The sequence below is a fragment of the Microchirus variegatus genome (assembly GCF_963457635.1).
Source record: "Microchirus variegatus genome assembly, chromosome: 19".
NCBI lineage: Eukaryota > Metazoa > Chordata > Actinopteri > Pleuronectiformes > Soleidae > Microchirus > Microchirus variegatus.
In genome coordinates, this window is record NC_139820.1 from 15924675 (window position 1) to 15945551 (window position 20877).

General features: G+C 41.5%; 1 protein-coding gene across 1 annotated transcript; it reads right to left on the bottom strand.

Moving 5' to 3' along the window:
* Positions 1-13431: 13431 nt before the first annotated feature.
* mafbb (v-maf avian musculoaponeurotic fibrosarcoma oncogene homolog Bb) lies at positions 13432-14932 on the bottom strand. Its single transcript, XM_083906372.1, has one exon. It carries the CDS (start codon positions 14767-14769, stop codon positions 13789-13791), a length of 981 nt encoding a protein of 326 aa, XP_083762498.1. The 5' UTR covers positions 14770-14932; the 3' UTR covers positions 13432-13788.
* Positions 14933-20877: the final 5945 nt, after the last annotated feature.

Sequence of the window (20877 nt, forward strand, 5' to 3'; positions counted from 1 at the left end):
ATGTTACACACCAAACACAGAGAACGGTTTCAATCTTCTCATGTAACTGTTTGACTAATAATAATCATCATCCTCTGTGGCCTGAAGATATTAATTGGATAAACTTAAAAATGCTCAGTCATCAAGCTGAAAAACCCCCAGCTTGTGCTTTATCTGACATGTCGGAGGTTTTCACCTGACACCAGCTAAATTTAGGAAAAACACATCCTTCATCCTGCACTTCTTTAAAGCTGTGAAAGTTCATTTTACATGTTGTTGTTTTCTTTTGCCACAGAGACAGACATTTATTGGTATTTTTGATGTTTCTTTTTTTATGAAGGTGACACTTCATGATCTCCCTGTAAAGACAAACAAATAAAAAAGGCCAGCAGTCAAACAGAGATGTGCGCTGCATCAGATTGAGATGCAAGAAGGATTCATACACTGTATATTCATGAATTCAGTGAAAAAAAAGTCAAACAGAGGCAGTATGATAATCTTGCAGTAATTGCATTTTTTCCTTGGACTGTTTTTGGCAGAGCTGAGCGTCACATCCTGAGATCCTCACAGTGTCACAGTGGTGAACAGTGGACTCACTCTGACCCTGTAGCCAAGGCCAGGAAATCCACAGCCAGGTCAAGTGGTGGTTACGCCAATTCCATCAGATTCATGGGTAATGGGATGGCTATCATTAGCGCAGGGATGGTCAATTATATGTTTAATTGAGCAAGACAGACGTCAGATAATGAAACTATTGACTGGTTTCTCTGTGTCTTTAGTCCTCTGATTCAGGCTCAGGCTGAAATCATAGCACGAGATCCTGATGAGAGTGGATCTAAAAGCACAGTCTTTTTACTCACTTGGCAGATTCACTTGATGTCCTGACCTTTGACCGAAGAACTGCTTTGTTTAATTCTCTGACTGTGCCCTCTGTCTCTACCAGCAAAGTCCATCAACGCCAACCAAAAAAAGAACATATTTCAGAATATCCAGCTTTTTTCATACGTGTCAGTCAGCTGGATTCATGTCAGCAGCCATCTGAAAAGTGCTGACACCGCTGCCCTCCTGTCTGACAACCCGTTCCTCTGTGTGAACTTGGATTTAGCTCAAGGGTATAGGCACCCTGCTAATGTGATGTAGCTCTACCAAGGAAACAAATTGGCTTGACACCTCATACACTGCCTTGTCTTGATTGTGTGATGGCTTCTGCTGCTAATGTGTTACGATGGGTAGAGCAGCATGGGGAGGGAGAAGAGTGTGTGCAAGACAGAGAAAGACAGAGGGGGAGAGGGAGAGGGAGGATGGGGGAGGATGGGGGAGGATGGGGGAAGGGCCTCAGTCTGCAACATCAGCACAAGTGGAATTGCATTGATTCAGTTAACTGCAGAGTTGGAGCGTGATGTGGAATTCTGTTTATTGAGGGTGGAGTTTACACCATAGTCTCCATTTTCATCTTATTTTCTACGTCTTATTCCTAATCAGTCCCTGCTCTAGACTGTTGGATCAGCCCAATACACTAAGCTTAGCTCCTCCTGCAGTTCCATATTATTTTACATAAAATTAGCTGTTATGTGTTTCTTACTAATTTAGTGTCTTGATTTAAACACTCACATCATATGTTTATGTGCAGACAAAAGCTGCCTGCGTGTGATGAGAGCAGACACAGCTTTGAGATCCAATGCAAAGCCTTGACATCATGTTCTGTAAATCACCAAGAAAATATTGACTTGTTTTTTTCCAGTCAAAGTGTGGACTTAGAAACATCTGACAAATCCAGAAAAAAATCCACCTCCACATGGTTTTAATTGAAGGGAATCAAGTGTAAATGGTGTGATGTTCATTCATGATCGGTCTGAATGAGATTAGATCATATTTTTGATTTGAAAAAAAGAATCCCCCCCACAAAAAAATATATTTTTTGTCCATATTTCTGTATCCATATCATTAACCAGCAGTAAAATTATCCATTTCACTTGGTTCTTAGAAGTCGGATTATAGCCAACATGTACAAATGAATTCAGGACGTGAGGCCTTGTAGGGGAGGGGCAGCTAGTAAGTGTCCGTGGTGGTGATGGTGGTGGTTCTGGTGTCGCAGGACAATTTTTTAATCCAGAGTCAGCAAGGGTAAAATGTCAAGCATTTCTTGGGGAAGCAGCTCCAGAGGCTTCAATTCTAAGCTTTAATCTTAATTGAGAGCATCGCACATTGATATTCCATAGACCTCTCTGCCCTTCACCTCTCAGCTGCTTTCATTTAGAGGGCAGCCGTGTACCGCACCAGAGCATGGGGATTGCTTTGTCAGACAGCCAAGAGGCCAAAGGCAAGGTCAACCTCTCTTTGTAATGTGACTCACAGTGAAGTGAATGCATCACCTCTTTGATGCTGCCATTGCTTTTGTGAGTCTCCTTAAAGTAAAAGTCAATTCAATGTTTTACATTCTAACATGTGTATCACTTTATTTTCAGCATGTATGTGTCCATGTGTTTTATTACAGTATCCATACATGTGATATGATTTAAACATGCCACTTCTTTCCTCCCACAGCTCCAGGCTAATCACAATAATGATGATGCAGGTGCTGTCCTCACAAAGATGAGTCTAGGTGAAACCACTGAAGTTTTTTTTTAATTGTGTCTGTGTTTTTTTCCACACAGAAACTGCATTTTAGGAGCCCTGAAACACCATTTTTTCAAGGTCCCAGAGGAGGAAAATCTTAACTTTGCGTTTTCGTGTATAACAACAAGCTCAGCGTCTTTTGGTGAAGCAGTGCTACAGCTCCATGTACAGGCCCGGCATATGCACAACAGCATTTAGAGTGGTTTTGGTGGGTTTCGTGTGGATGAAGACATTTCCAGAAATGATGGCGTGTTTAACAAAAACCTTTTCAAAATGACAAAGAAAATGATTGTTTACATTTGGTTCTGCTTCCATGTGGACCTAAATATGGCCCTTTCACAGAGGAATAGATGTGCGAGCTGCCCGTGTTGGACAGCTTCTAATTTAGTGCTCTGTGGCTCACGCAGGTGCAGCAGCAGCAGCATCTCTTAATCCTCAAAGAAAAGGAAAAGACTATGTGGCCGAGCAGAAGCAGTAATAAGCCCATATCATCAGGTAAGGTGAGAGGAGGAAGGTGTGGGACAGCAACACCCTCACTGCTCCTGTGGGAAGACTCGTCATGCCACTTTTACAAAGGTGATGAAAACAGATAAAATAAAGAGTCTTCAACCGCACACAAGCACGCACACACGCACACAGGCACACACACACACACACACACACACACACACACACACACTGTTTACAGCTGAGTGTGCAGCCCGTATCTGTGGGACGAGAGACCGAGCTTGCCTCCATTTCTCATGCTCCTGCCTCAGCCCGCTGCTGACACAGATACAGCACACTGTAAAGAGTTAGCAGCACAGACAGCCACATGCATGTACTTTTCCAAGACGCCCAGTGGGCGAGCTAGTCTGAGAAGAGTTTGCTGAATAAGCCACCTTTTTTTTCCACATTCATTTTCCAAATTTAATGTGACCTAAAACTGACTTTAAAAGCTCAGGATACCAAGTGTAAGTGTTCTTTGGCTGATGAAACAATAAGTTAGGATTAAAGGATTAGACCTTCAAAGATGTGTTTAACCAGGACATTGTGTACACAACAGAGTCCTACAGATTTATCAGTAGCTGAGGTCTGACAAAGCTTAAAGAGACTGCTCCCATTTCAAAGTCTTCTCCAACTGGTTCTGTGGGAAACACCGATGCTCCTGCTTTCCTCTCCTTCTGCTAATCAACCAGAGCAACCTTCAACAAACACCTGAGCTGCCAATAATAAACCCACACAGCGAGTCTCCAGATCAATGCACACAACAAAGCATCTAAACTTCACTTTATCACATGGATCAATCAATCTATTTTTACTAGCCAATAATATGTAACCTACTTTGCTACTTATCAAGGCACAGGAACGCTTTTTTTTTTTTTTAAACATGTAGTTGGTTCCCTTGCACTGCCCTTTATTCCAAAAGCTGCTGTTTTGACTGTGTTTGCTGGTTCAGCAGAGTAGAAGATGACACAATCAGTCTTAAAACAACAAATACCATTAAGTCACACTGAAGCTGGCAGTTTTATTTAGGACAACATGACAAGACGAGCAGTTGCAACGTTTCTGTGTGGGAAAAGAATGCATGCGGTCCACACAAGTCAAGGCTGCTCCTTTCCTCAGGGATTGAAATAAAGCTCCACTCACCATTACAGCTAACAGACTTATAGTAACCTTCTGACCTCGCCGTACAGGAGACATGAAGCTCACACACACACTCACTCACATTTACCACTGTTTTTTCTTTGTCTGCGATGCAATGACACCGATTTATTTCATGTGGAGCAGATGGCAGCGAAAATGCACTCTATATATGTATACATTTATTGTTGTAACAATAAACTATCACGTTAAAACATGATACTGATCTGTTTTTATTTTGCTGATGTGCTTCCTTAAAACTTTTTTTATAACATAAAGTAAAAGTTAAAATTAAGACTATTTACAAAGGATGAATGTGAATACACAAATCTGTAAAGATGCAAATTGTGCAATATGTCAAAAAAAATTATGCAATGTGTCAAAACAGAATCTAGAAAACTGTAGAAATTGTGCAATGTGCTAATGGGGAGTGCAAAAGTGAGTCACTGAGGTGACAGTCGGAGGAGAATCCTGGTCTGATTGAGGAACTGAGGGGAAGAAACAGTTTTTATTGCAAGAGGTTTTGGTCCTGATGGCTCTCAGCCTCCTGCCAGAGGGGAGGGAGTCAAAAAGTCAGTGTCCAGTGTGGGATGGCATTGCCCCGATCTTAACTACTCTTCAGGGTCCTGGAGGTGTACAGTTGTTGGTGGAATGGCAGATTTTAGCCTACTACCATCTACACTGAACAGATGATATGCTGTGTGGACCAGGTGGTGATGGAGGATGGTGTCGATGGTGCAGATAGTGTAGATGGTGCAGATAGTGTAGATGGTGCAGATGGTGTCGATGGTGTAGATCGTGCAGATGGTGCAGATGGTGTAGATGGTGTAGATCAGGGGTGTCAAACTCATTTTCACCGAGGGCCACATCAAGCATAATGGTTACCCTCAAAGGGCCAGATGTAACTGTCATACAGAATCAATGTAACCAAATATAATGTAAAATAATGGTAACTATTAAATAACATATTGCTAAATGACTTTCTGTATTTATTACTTATTGAATTTGACTTGTCGCATGATGCATATACAATAATACACTGCAATCTAGTGGCGGTTCCGTCACTTTGCGGGTAACACAATCACCATGCATTGTGGGAAATGTAGTTTATGGTCAACGCACACCTTAAAGCAGCATAGACCTATTTTAACGCAGATTATTAAGACCAATTAATCACTCGCGGGCCACATAAAATGACGTGGCGGGCCACATCTGGCCCCCGGGCCTTGAGTTTGACACATGTGGTGTAGATGATGCAGATGGTGTAGATGCTGCATATGCTGTAGAGATGGTGTAAATTGTGTAGATTGTGAAGATGGTGTAGATGGTGTCGGTGTCGTAGATGGTGCAGATGGTGTAGATGGTGTAGATGGTGCAGATGGTGTAGATAGTGCAGATAGTGTAGATGGTGCAGATAGTGTAGATGGTGCAGATGGTGTAGATGGTGCAGATGGTGCAGATGGTGTAGATGGTGCAGATGGTGTAGATGGTGTAGATGGTGTAGATGGTGCAGATAGTGTAGATGGTGCAGATGGTGTAGATGGTGCAGATGGTGCAGATGGTGTAGATGGTGCAGATGGTGTAGATGGTGCAGATGGTGTAGATGGTGTACATGGTGCAAATGGTGTAGATGGTGCAGATGGTGTAGATGGTGCAGAGGGTGTAGATGGTGTAGATGGTGTAGATGGTGCAAATGGTGTAGATGGTGCAGATGGTGTAGATGGTGTAGATCAGCGGTCCCCAACCACCGGGCCGTTTGGTGCAGATGGTGGAGATGGTGCAGATGGTATAGATAGTGTAGATGTTGCAGATGATGCAGATGATGCAGATGGTGTAGATGATGTAGATGTTGCAGATTGTGAAGATGGTGCAGATGGAGTAGATGGTATACATGGTGCAGATGGTGCAGATGGTATACATGGTGCAGATGGTGCAATGGTGTAGATGATGTAGATGATGTAGATTGTGCAGATGGTGTAGATTGTGCAGATGGTGTAGATGGTGCAGATGGTTTAGATGGCCCTAGTGGTGGCAGTGGATTACTACTTATATTCACGTTTTTATAATAGACGCCCCTATCATGGGTGTGTCATCATCAAATAGCTGGGACCAGGTGTTGATATCATTTGATCAAACGCTATCGCCATGATAAGTGCATTTATGTTATTCTCATTGTCTGTAACTTACTGCATAGCCAAGTCTTTTCTAACCCTACCATAAGCTCACTGACACGTTTGCCTAATTGAGTTGAAAAATACCACTGGGAAGCACTAGGAAGTTCTTATAGGTCATATTTGTGTTGGAGGATAGGTTGGTTCCAGGACACCAAGTGATCAATCTCCAGAGATAAGTCAGATGAGAGTGATGTCTGCAACCTCATACTGGAGGTACAGCTGCTGGTGTAGAGGGAGAAGAGTAGATGAGAAAGAACTTAGCCCTGAGGAGATCCAGTGCCGATGGTCCCCCGAGCTTCACCTGCTGCTTCCTGTCTGACAGGAGATTCCTCCATCAACACCTACTGTGCAGGCTGAGTCACTGCTGGGTTACAAGTGGCTCTATGAAAATTCACTGTCACCATTATCCTCTTCAGAATAATTGCTATTCACAATATTATGTCTCTGACTCTATCAGTGGTACAGACGACTGTGTTTGATTCCCGCCTCCGCTAGAGTGGACTGTGAAGATTTGCACCTGGATCAACAAATAATATTAATTAGATATCCACACGGATTTACACCTGAAAAAACTACTTTAAAGGTTTTAGTTACACTTTAAGAAGTGAGCTATATGCTACTGCTTTCATTTGGACAGACTATTTTACAAAATTAACTAAATGGTGATGTATTCACCAAAACAGAGATGTTTACCTTTCTATGGTGCACATTTAAAGAATCCGTGTATCTATAAACTATAAAATGACACATTTGGGAAATGACATGACAACTTACTTCAGGCTCCCCCTACATGTGGTAAACTGTGTTGTTTTAAAACGTAATTGTTTTGGTAACGTGTATGTGGATTTGTTGGTGAACCTCTAATGTATAAACAAGCACATGTTCAGAGCAGGCACAGTAGCCTTTGTTATTGCATTTATATACAAATATCATATAACATCAATATCATTACACTGTTTTATTTTTCAAGATATTAGGAAAAAACTAAAACCAACTCCAACAATAAATGAAAAAAGAATGATAGTGCTTTAGTTGGAGTAACTTTTCAATAATATATAATATATAACCAATTGCTCAGTGTATACTGTGACATATACCGTAAAGTACAATGTTTTAGTTCTTTTTGTAGTTGGACCTGGAATCACAAGTTCCATATTGAGCTGCTCAGGCTTTGACAGAGGACATCCAGCCTGTTGTAAAGTGATAATCTTGAGACATTATTTGTAGGTTGAAATCCAATATTTTGTCGCTTCAATGCATAATGTTCATGTGCTAAAAAACAAACCAACATAAAAAACAATGGCAGTTTTCTGTATGTTTGGTAAGCACTGCTAGGTCTAATTACAACTTTGCAGTTAAATTTAGCTGCACCACATTACTGACACTCACAGGCATCTGTCAGGCGCACAGCGTCCTGGCTTCAATATCAACTCCCTGTACATGTGTTCCTGGGTTTCCGTCCGCTTGTGCTATAACACCATGCTACCTATGCTAAGCAGCAGCTCCACATTATTGTCTGTCTACAAAAACAAATCACATTTTTGTTACACATTTCTTGCACCTTTGGTCATGTGTGCGGAACTGCTCGTACTCATCCTAAAGATCACTGATGTGGACTGAATCCTCACCTCTGGCTCGTTGTTTCTAGTCATTTTTGTGTCATCTTGATAGTTTGTCAAATGTACAGACCAAAAATGGGGGGGGGGGGTGTCGGGGTATCTGCAGTAGTGTAGACAAGGCACTATCTTATATTACGTGAAACAGAAATAACAAATATATTTTTTCTGTCGTACATAGTTTGGATCCAAAACAAATGTTAGATTTATAGATTTGTTTCCACTCCCATCAAGAGCGACAGAAGGCTTCATCATTTATATTGAGATTATTGATATTGTTTGCATTGATGTAGCTGAATAGTATTACAAATGAAATGTAACTTAACTTCTTAAAGTTGTTTCCATGTAACATTTTTTTTAGGCTTTCTTTTTTTTATGTCGTTAGATCCCAGAACAAAGTACTTCCTGTATCTTAACCACAAAAAGAGCAAACAAGTACATGGGTTCACTGCAGTATAAAAGCTTGCATTCCTTTAAATAGATCCTTATAAGCTCTGTGTCGGCCAATGACAAGCTCCCTCCCTCACAGTGCAACCACAGCACACATTTGGTTGTTCCTCTGTTGTTTCAGTGAAGATTTAACATCAGCATGATGACAAAGATGGCCCGAGAATCAAAGAATGGGTGTGTGAACGCTCCGCTGCCAAATCCTCAAACTGCATCAAGGGCAGAGATGGTTGCAGCTGCACTAAAATCAGCTGAAAGGAAAAATAATATGGCTTTACATTTAGCACAGTTCCTCTGAGAAACATGCAGGAAGAGTTATGACACAAGCCAGACGTTAACATGACACATTAGTGGGAGAGTGACACACCCAATTCCAAAGGGGCCTGTTGGACTTGACCAGAGTGTTTGACACTGCAGCCATATTCTCACATCACTGACACCCACTGACACTTATGGAGGAGGGTGTTGAATGGTACATGTTCAGTGACAACTGGAGTTTCCATTTCAAAACCCACCAACTGTCCTCTCTGCTTTCTTTATTATTTAAGCAGTCAGTTTCCTACAATGTCAAGAAAAGTCACTTTAAAACTTGATTTTGTTCAAGATTCTTCAACTTGATCTCTCCCAGATGAATGAGTCCCTTCATTTCTACTCTATATAAAGCTGAGATTTCCTTCTGATGCCTAGTTCTCGCTCAGTTTGTGAACCGTTGGCTTTTTCTTCTCTCTAAAAAAGTGTATGGTCTCTGCTTTACTATATAAAGTGAATTGGTCCTATGCAAATAACATTTGATTTGATTTAAAATTATTATTTCTAACTTCTTACACTAGCCAACATGTAATAAATGATTAATTCATTAATAAAAATCTCACTTCAATTCAGTTGAACAACTTTATTTAAAAGCTGTTCACGTTCTAATCTGCAATGCTCCCACTGATGTTTTTACCAGATGACAGTAAGACGAGAGTACAAACAGCAGAGACACAGTATAGAGCCTGAAGGCTAGAACGGCTTTCCAAGTTTTGTAAACATGTCAGGGTGCACATGCTGTCATCTGAGGACAAAGTGACTCTTAATCAACATATAGAGTCACAATTATCTGCCCTATAGATAGGTTGTGTACTGGGGTTCAGGGACTGTGGAAAGGGAAAAGGCTGTGAAGAGGGGAAGAGCCTGAGCTAACCTCTGAGCCTCATGTTTCTACTGTGCACTAATAGACGCCTGTCATTATGGACAGACACATAAGGGCGCCTGCCAGCTGCATGACCCCCATAAAACAAGACAGGAAATCCTAGCAGGGAATTAAAAGGAAAGAGGAGAGAGTAAGTTCTTCTCTTCTCCTGTTGTTTTTTAGGAAGACAATTCAGGGTGTTGAGGGCTTGATGACAGAAATGTACATGAACTGATGAGACGCTGTCACTCACAACAGCGGAACAGTCCATTTACCTTGCTGTTCAGACCAGTAATAGCTGTCAACAGGCTCAGGCTACTTTTATGTTTGTGTCACGCTGGTAAGGCCCTGTATAATAATTACATACAGTGGTTCAGCCTTTGCTCCTTAACCAAAGTCCATGGTCTGTATTGTAACAGGACTTTGTCACACTTCTGTCGGTGGTGACAACTGAAACGTGACAAGCACTTTATCATAGTACCTTCCAATCAGAGCCTCGGGAGTTCGTGCACAAACAAGCTGAACACAACGTCCCCAGGAAGCCAGATTCCTTATTACAGCCAATAAGATACAGTAGGACAGACTTTATTGTCGTTAAGAGGCTACACATTAATCTACCCTGTTGACCATCATGTGATAGTCGTCACCACAAGTACAATCTGAATTATTGTGGCGTTCTTCAGAATATGACCACCCCAGTAAATGCAGGAGGTAAAGAGAAAAAAAAAAAGACTTTTGTCACAAGTTTATAAAAATGCACTTTCTGCTTGTGTGTACGCACACATCTGCATTTTCAAATGTGAGCATGTGCGTATGTGTGCCATGTCCATGGAAACGCCTGTGGACATGCGTGATTGCTGCTTGATTCACGGTGTCACAACAGCGCACACAAGAAAAAAGTGGACATCCTGAGCGGAAACCACAGCCGTCAAAGCTGCTTTTCCTGTGACACACAACCTAACACTCTCACAAAGAGTCACTTGACTGGACCCTCATATTATAGGAAGTGAAAGAGGAAGGCCCTCATCCATCCTGTCCACCATCCCAATCTCTGCACCACAATTCACGTGAAGCCTCTCTCATAGACCACCACACTGTTGCAAAACACCAGTGAAAGAACTGGTTGAGGCTGGAGTGGGCTCCATGTAGAAGGTCAGATGTCTGGTCACTAGACACTTAGCCACAGATGATGGCTGACCATCATTAGTGTGACTGTGAATTCAGCGATTGAGCAACAGGGTTGGTTTGAAACAGATCAATATTTACTTAGCTGATCAGCTGATTCCCATTTGGCAGCTCTGTTCTGTATCTAATCTCAAACAGTCTTTGTGACAGTTGGTCTGGAGCTTTTCAACAAGATACACAATCCAGCTGGACCAAACCAATACAGTCCAGTGGAGATGGGTTTGATAGCACAGATGGAAGTGGCCAGTGTTTGACTGCGGCTTGAGGCCTCCGTCTGTGTTCATTGGTGTTATTGTACGTAGCCTGGCAGCCTGCATTCTTCTGCCTGTCCCCACACAATGGTGAGTATCTGCAGCATTCCTCTGCCTGTGTCCACTGTCTGAGACGCAACCAGGCTGTGGAAAAACTCTGGAGCTCAGCAAACGTTCCATTGATTCACATTCACACACGCTTCAGCGTTTCACTGGTTATTTACTTATTGTGTCTTTTAGTTAAATGTCTGTTAAAAAAAAGATTTCAAAAAAATTGCTGCCTCCTCTTTAACCTGAATTTAATCATTTTGTCATGACCTTTTTTGGAGATCATCTGCGTTTGAAATCAAAAATGCAAACACTTCTTTTTTGTCGGCCTTTATCCCTCTCCAGCTCTTTTGCTTCCCTCTTGTTCTGATGCCACAGCCATGCAGACACCTTTCCCTCCTGCTGACTCAGTAGCCAGCCTCAGGCGCTGTGGGCTTGGGGTGTTGGTGGAGGGGAGGACGAAGAGGAGGAGGGAAAAGGAAGAGGGGGGGTTGTAAGGCTCCCACATCAGGCCCACCAGCCTATCACATGCAAGAGAAAAGAGCTGGCTAATCGTTTCTACAATAGCACTCTGCACACTGTCACACAGCACCACAAACCACTCTCCTTGCCAACACTTGTGCTGTATTATTCTGCTATTGCCTGGAACTCCAAATATGAAGCCTGCAACGTACACAAGTGAGCATGGAAATGAGAACTCAAATGCATCATTACGTGCGATTTAAAACACATGCAAGTGTACATTGTTCTGTACATGACCTGCAAATATATTAATTCAGTCTAAAAAACAATACCTCTTTACAAATGAAGTGGTACTAGTAAATATTTTCCATAAAAACTGGGGGTAAATAATCACAAGAGTAGGTATATTAATTATATATATATATATATATCACGTTTCACACAGAGGGAAACCTCACTTGTGCTTGTAAATGCAGTCTTGTGCCATAAAGAGCTGCTGATTAATGACCACTTCCCAGTAACATTAGAATAATTTTTCACTGCTATAACCATCTGGCTATTTTCTGCTACATCCGTGATGCACACAAATGCAGTCATCTGCGTCAAGCGCTCCCAGAGCAGGCGGCCGACCTTCAGGAATGAGGCCTGTTTTCAGAGAGAAAGTGCTTTTGCACCTGTGGTGTGATTTTAGAGCTGCTCTCCCTCCACAGAGGGTGATGGGGTCAGAGTTACAAAGAGAATATGGTGTCCAGGCTAAAGGCTGCTGCCATTAACAGAGCCACCTGCCTGGCTGAAGGCAACAGAGTGAAACTGGAGGGATGTGTACACACATACCCATACAGATATCTTAAAGTCATTTTACGATGATCACACATTATCATAGGGGCCTTGGAACTATTACTACCAACCAAACAAAAAAAAACACCCATCCGTCCATCTTCTACCGTGTTATCCTCCACACGAGGGTCGCAGGGGTGCTGTGCCAATCTCAGCTGACAGAGGGTGACAGGCGGGGTCACACCCTGGACAGATCACCAGTCCATCACAGGGACACATACAGAGACAAACAACCATTCACTCTCACACCTACGGTCAATTTACAGTGTCCAATTGACGTAATCACCATGTTACATGTTTTTGGACTGTGGGAAGAAAAGCCACGCTCAGAAAAACACATCAAGTGATATAAGCCGTGCAGGGAAATGACAGCAGTGTGCTGCCGACGTTGTTGTTTCTCTCCTCCTTTGTTCATAAATGCAGAGGTGATGTGTTTGTCTGAGGAAGAGAGCAGAGGGGAAGCCTGATTTCCACTCCATTTTATCTGCAGCCCACAGCCTCTGCCACTCATCCCCCTGTGCTTTCACGTGCCAGGGTCCCACAGGAAGCAGCACTCTACCAAGGACAAAGGTCAGAGGAGGAGAGAGCGCTCCTCGTCCTTTCAGTCACCACCACACTTATTTTCACATTTAAAGAGGTCATGGTATCGTTTTTGAAAAGACATTTATTGTGTGTAGATTTCTGTTCTTGTGGTCTTGCAGTCTGCACAAATAAGTCAACCTGATTTATGTATTTGAAATCTGCATTAGTGATTTAAGTGATGCGTAAAAACCCTTTGTCTGTTGGGTGTAACCACATTTATAGATGGAAATGTGAAAATGTTAAAATGACGAAGTTTAACTAATTAACAAAGAGAAACGTTCATGTGAGGTAAATATTCTATTGGTAAGGACAAGAATTTATGAGCAGATGAGACAGTTTTTAAAAAGTCACAATACGTTTATTGATCCATAGTAAATGAAAAACGATTTTGCATAATTGTATATTATATTTAAAGAGAACACATCTGTCCAGCAGAATCACTTTCAGAATGACATGACAATCGTTTGGGTATCATTTGAATTTTAGAGATGAACCCAAAAAAAATAACATAATTTCAACTTGTTGAGGCGTTAGAAGAGAACAAAGCAAAATCACCAAAGCAAAATTCAGCAGTAACTGATACACGATTAAAAGGGTATATTGATAAAGGGGAATAGTTGATTTCAAGTGTCTATACGCTCAGAGGAACTGTAGATGAAATAATAATTAAAAAAACATTCTCACACATGTCCTGCATGCATGTAAACTTCATGTCATAACTTGTTGCATCTATTACACGTATTTCAGCGACCTCCTCGTGACAGTCCACGGTTCTGTTTCATGTCCACAGAAAAGACTCACATTAAATACTCGGGTGAGGACGGGTTGTCACTGGTGGAGCCGGTTTCGTGGTAGCAGTTGGCACCGGCCAGTTTCTCACATTTGAGTTTGTATGCGTCCCTTTCCCGGACCAGTCTGTTGAGTTCGTGTTTGAGCTGCTCCACCTGTGACACCAGGCTCGTCTTCTCGTGCTCCAGGACGTGTTTCTGCTGCACGCGCTTGTAGCGACACGACTGTGCGTAACCTCTGTTTTTCAGGGTTCGGCGCTTCTGCTTCAGACGCATCACCTCGTCCTTGCCGAGGCCTCTGAGGAGCCGGTTCAGCTCCCTGACCGACATGGACACCAGCTGGTCATCTGAGAAGTGCTCGTCGGCGCTGGATCGCCTGTCGTGGCGGCCGTGCTGCTGCTGGAGATGATGGTGCGCACCGAACACCTGCGAGTCCTCAGGCGACTCGGGGGACGCGCTGTCCAGGTCATCTTTGAGATAAGGGTCCTGGCAGTGACCGCTGGATAAGCCCTGCAGGTCGAGGTGACCCGGCATACCCGGATACTGTTGGACTGGCTCGCTCAGGTGATCGTAGCCGTCGTATTCGACTTGGAAAGACGGCGGATGATGGCTGTGGGGCGCAGATGGATGTCCCTGCTGCGCCGTGGCGCCAATGAGGGCCTCGACTGCGTCCTCGGGTGTGAAGCCGAGAGCTTGTGGATACATTTGCTGAGGGAAACCCCCGCTGGTGGGAGTCCAGAAGTGCTCGCCGCCCCCGGGATTATTTCTCTGCTCGTTTGGATTGAGGTTTGGCGATGACGGTACCGAGTTGCAGGGAGTGCTGCCGGGAGTGGATGAGACAGAGCCCGGTCTTTGGAGCTGGCTGCACGGCCCGACGAAGGAGCGGTCGACTCCCTGCATCACCTCCTTCTTCACACCGAACTTCAATAAGTCGTAGTCGCTGACAAAGTCCATGTTGGCTTTCTGCAGACCCAGATGTGAATCTGTCATATTTAAAAGGAAAAACGAGGCTCACTTTAAAATGTTCCAAAAGTCCACATGCAGTTAGTGAACGCGCACTCACTAACTGCCAATAAAAATGCAATAATTCCAGATTCTGAATTCAGCACGTGCGCGCGCACAGGGCAGTCAGTCCGAGTTTTGAACCAGTGACCACAAAGTAAAAGTCCGCTGAGGCTCTGGCTCCGGGATGAGCGCACTTACTTCATAAAGCTGCATTTGCGTGATGTCACGCCTCCTCGACTACACCTCCACTCTGCTCTCCAATGAAAACCCAGTGCACAGGCTCATTTGCATAAAAGCTGCTGTGAGTTTCTGTCCACGAGCTCTTCGTGAGGATCATTTGACCAAAACCTATAAATGCGCAGCAGCCCTGTCGCATGTCCTCTCCCATTTCACATGTGCACAGCAACACTGTTTATTACATTTACAGCATTTACAACTACGGTCTTGTATTAGTATTCAATAGTATTATCATTCAATAGTACATGAGACCCATTTTGTTTACAACAATAATTGTAAGGTCTCTGTTTTGTTAAATTGATCACAGCTTAATTTATCGTTTTTAATATTATTTTGGATTTATTTCTGAATCTGTTTTGGAATAAAATGTCACAACAACACACGAGTAATCAACAAAAGCGAGGCTGGAAGAAGACGTTTCTCTTGACTATGTGGTGGTTAGTGCACAGATCAATACTGACAGCTTGTGGCCAACAGTCCACACTACAAGAGTCCCTGAAGCCAATGCGAGCTGACCATGGATGGAGCTGACCCTCTCAGACAAACACAGTGAGCGTTTACATGCACACTAAAAAACTGATTACTGGCAATGACAGGGTAACTGGAATAAAACCGTTTAAGGTGTATACATGTAATGTACATGAAACCAGATTATTGACAGACACCTAGGTGTGTTAAACAGGGTTTTTCAAAAACAGATAACGGCAATAAACTGATAATGAAATCAGTTTATTCCGTTTACATGAGCACTTGAATAACCAGATAACTACAAAAACCCGACAATAATTCGTTTTTCAGTGTGCATGTAAACGCATCGAGTTGCTGCTTGTGTAACAACTAACTAACTAAGAACTAAATATTTCCCAAGGTTTCTCAATGTCTCTTTTGCTTTTCACCATAGCAATAGAGCCTCTTTCTACTGCTCTGAAAGCTGGACTGGAACATAGCGTGTCTCTTTATGCTGATGTCCTGTTACTATTCTGTATGTCATGGACCCGGGGAGTTGTGTAGATGATATTCTCCAAACCTTTGGATCATTCTCAGGTTATATATTAAACTTGAGTAAAAGTATGTGGTCTGCAGAGAAGCAAATCATGGCCTTACTTATTATATTACTACTATTACTAAAATGCATACCTGGTGTTCCACTTCTTCTTGCGCCCCATCTTGATTTAATGCTCACATGGAGTGGTCCTGTTGCACATATATGTTAGTAATGGAGGTCTACTTACATACATTAACTTGTTTTTATGCTCAAAAACCTCCTAGTTGCTCTAAACGAGCCGATAGAAATCCTCTTTTCTGACGCTGTTTCCCAGCCGCGAGATTTGAGACTCAACTCTCTCACCCAGAAGACAGAGTCTTGTGATTGGCCAGTATATCCAGCACACCCGCTCTCAGAAGCACAGCTCCCCCCTCTGGAACGGTGGATGCACTGCTACTCATTATCAAAACATTGTTTTAACAATGTTTAAAAATAGCTTCTTCACGACTCCCCGTCGCTGTCCCTTTTATGAATTTGACCCAGAGTCAGACCCAGAGTCAGAAGACACTGTCGCTCGTGAAACACCTCCACAACGGACGTTATTCTTCTTCTGCCGTTCAATGTACGCAACCGGATGTTCCCGGATTACAATAAAACATAGCGTTCTCAGCAGTGGCTGAACTGTTTGTTTAGAACCTTCAGGGCTTCTTAAACAAGGTAATGACGCAGATACACACTAAAAAAAACAGCGTTAATTGGAACTTCCGGTCTAGGTCCGCTTTAATTATTATAACCAATAGCATAACGGGTGTCCATGCATCATCAGAACTTTAACAGCTCAATGAGTCTTAAAAAGAATTTGAGCACAGGAAATGCCAGGGAGTTTGACCTTGGGACAGCAGTCCACTTTTATATTCATGAGGCACACCCACACAACCTGTGCTGTAACAGGTCACAACATTGCAACATCAACACCAAACAACATCTGCTGCCACTCACTGACACGACTTTATACTTTTCTTTTTTTCACTTTAGGCTAATACTTCATGAGATTTTTATTCAGATGATGCATAACACTGTATCTTCAAGCTCAAGTTTATATGGAATGGCAAGGAAACCAAGAATTAAAATGAATTCTCTTAAATTGCCAAAATAAATGGGTGGCCTAGACCTTCCAAACCTGCAAGCAGCTTATCAAGCAGCACAAGTAAGAAATGTTAAAATTTGGATGGGAGAATGTTCACAAACAAAATGGAGAGAAATGGAAATAAATTGTGGAGATTTACCATTAACTGTTCTCCCTTATTCTAAATACAAAAAAATCACACATTGAGAATGTAGACAATAGATGGGTAGTTGCTACACTTAAGGTATGGAGGGAAGTCTGCCACAATTTAAAATTAAATGAAGATGTCATTTTTCTGAAAGAAATGGGGAGTGATCCAGACTTCTCTCCTAATAGAACGGACCAAACTTTTAACATATGGGCATCCAAAGGTTTATGTAAATTTGGACAAATATTTGGGGATAAAGAAATGAAATCATTTGAACAGCTATCGTTGCAATATGGCTTACCCAAGTCTCATTTATTTCGATTCTTCCAAGTGAGAAGTTATCTTTTTGAAGTTGTAAAAAAGAAATCTACTCAAGAAATAAACCCTTTCCTAAAATGCATGCTTAAGATATATGACTGTGGTACTGAAACAAAACTCTTAACTAAATTAGTTAAATTAATACGAGCTAATCATCAAGGTAAACAAAATGATCTCAATGTAAAAAAAAAACAAATGGGAAAATGAAATTCCTTGTAATATCTCACCAGTAGATTGGGAACAAATGTGTTAAAACATACATGAAACAACTAACTCAAACTACTGGAAAGAATTTACATGGAAGATAATAAATTGGTATTTTAGGACACCCCAAACTTCCAGAAAACATTAGGAAGAATGATGTATATTTGTTTTTAATAATAAGAGTAGCATTAATTAAACACATTACAAGAAATTGGTTAAAAGATGAACATTTAAGTAATCCCAAATGGAAGGATCTTACGTACTGGAAAAAAAATAACAATGAGAATTAGAAATCAAGTTTATATTTTTGAAAGAAGATGGGAAAAATGGGTAAGATATATAGCAAGTAATATCTGTAATGATTTGTAAAGTATGTTTCTCATAGATATTATATATATATATGTGTTTGCTGTTATGGTACCTAGTGCATATATTTCTGAAAATTTATCCTCTGACTGAAACCTTATGTTATTATTTGAATTATTATTATTATTTACATATATATATATATATATATATATATATATATATATATATATATTTGTTTGTTTGTTTTCTCCGTTGTCTGAAGAAAAAGATTAAAAAATAATAATAAAAAAAATAAGATCCACACTCCAGACAATCAGATGATTTCTATTTTAAAGTGCTACTTTGTGTGCTTAATTATATATTTAAATAAAAAAGGGTTCGAGTCAGAAGACTTTTGGTAGACAGCTAATATCACCATAAATGCAATTAGCAAAGGCTTAGCAGCATGTGGTTTAAAAGAATCAGGATAAATAATTTTATTTGAAAATAATACGATTTGTGAATGATGGGAAAAAAGACAAAGATATTAAAATATCTGCTGTCACAACAGCCGACAAGAAATAGTGACTGCATCAGTTCAGGTTCTGTGAAGTGTTCTTGTATGAGGTACTAACATGTGCATCATGTGCACCTATGATATCTTAAGAATATTTTCAAACTCTAACCTTGACTCTACCATGGACATTCAGCTGCTCTATGTGTATACTAAAGGGATACTTCACCGACTTACATGTGGTTTTGTTTTGCGAGAATGACAGTATTTTTTTTAATGTGCTTCCCTCCCTCAGTTTTTCAGAGTTGTAAAGAAAATTTGTTTCCCCTTTTCCAAATTTGCCCGTGAGTCAAATGACGCGTTTCTCATCATTTATTAGTCTAGTGTCAAGTGACACGAAACATATCCTACACATGTCTCTGCTGGCAAGCATGCTTTCACTGAGGGTAAGCACGTAGTAATCACAGGAGTAGTGTCGATAAAGTGTCGATAGAGGGTGTATTAGGGATGCAATACAGTTTTCCCACGGTTCAGTATGCATCACGATTTTTGGACCACGGCAATGGTACGGTTTCGATTTGTGGCGTCTGAAGATGCGTTGCGACACATGCACCTGGCAACCTACAAGTTGCTCTGTGGAGCGTCTTTTTTTTAGTTGTAAACAGGATTAAATCCACCAGCAGAGCTACAATGCTCACAGAGAGACTGAATAGCATCTCGCTGCTCACGTTTGAAAAAGAGCTTGTGGAGAAACTGGACTCTGATGAAATAATAAATGCGTTCAAGGCCGCGTCGTCTTGTCTTTTAAATTGAGAGCTACGCAGTGCGCACAGGTTGGCAGCAATATCGTTGTGTCCTTTACTCTGCTGCTAAGCCCAATAGTTGTGTTCAGATGCTTAAATAGCTGTGTTGATCATGCATAATGTTGAAGCGTGCATAAGTTAGTAGGAGGATTGACATTCGCTGGATATTAATTTTCGAAAGACATTTTCTCAATCAATAAATAGACATTTTCCCATTCTGATTGCTGTAGTAGTTGCCAATGGTAGACAGCTATTCAACGAAATTACATTTCCATCACCTGTTTGCAGTAGCCGGCTTGTTGCCAATGGTAGGCTGCTACTTAAGGTGACTTTCGGTGAAACAGGGTGGGAATAATTCTGAAAAACACACCAAAAGTATTTTTTTTTATTACAGAGTATTTTAGAAGAAGAATATTTATAATAAATCATTTCATACTGTTTCACAATATTGGCACATATCAACAAAACTGCTCCTGTAGTAAGTAGCTGTCTACCATTGGCAACTACTATGTCCTATGAGGACAAGCCAAAGAACCTTATATGGTTCTACTTAGCACTTGTATTTCTAAGAGTGTAACGCAATCGCCATGCATTGTGGGAAATGTATGTGGTCTATGGCCTTAAAGAAGCATAGACCTATTTTAACACAGATTTTTAAGACCAATTAATCACTCACAGGCCACATAAAACGACGTGGCGGGCCACATCTGGCCCCCGGGCTTTGAGTTTAACATATGTGCAATAGAGTGTCGATAGAGTATAGATAGAGTGTAGCTAGAGTGTTGATAGTGTGTAGATAGAGTGTAGATAGAGTGTTGATAGAGTGTTGATAGAGTGTAGATAGAGTGTTGATAGAGTGTAGATAGATTGTTCATAGAGTGTTGATAGAGTGTAGATAGAGTGTTGATAGAGTGCAGACGACACCCAGCTATATCTGTACGACCGGACGACCCAAACCCATCTATTAAACTCCAGGATTGTCTCATAGACATACAGACGTGGATGACTCAGAACTTTCTGATGCTTAACACAGAAAAAACTGAGGTCATAATACATAAGAGCACCATTTTCAAGTGGAGCTCTAAACCTAGGCAGTAACACTTCAGTCCCTTGCACTACAGTAAGGAACCTAGGAGTCCTGTTTGACCAGGATTTATCACTGGATGAACACATTAAGCATCTATGTAGAACAGCCTTCTTCCACCTTCGCAACATTAAGACAATTAGAAATATTATATCACGACAAGACTCTGAGAAACTTATCCACGCCTTTATAACCTCTAGGTTGAATTACTGTAACTCCTTACTGTCTGGATGTCCTAGTATGTCTTTGAGAAGCCTTCAACTGGTCCAGAACGCAGCAGCACAGATACTGACTGGAACCAGACGACGTGATCATATAACTCCTGTCTTGGCTTCTCTTCACTGGCTCCCAGTGAAAAGTAGAATCGATTTTAAAATACTTCTACT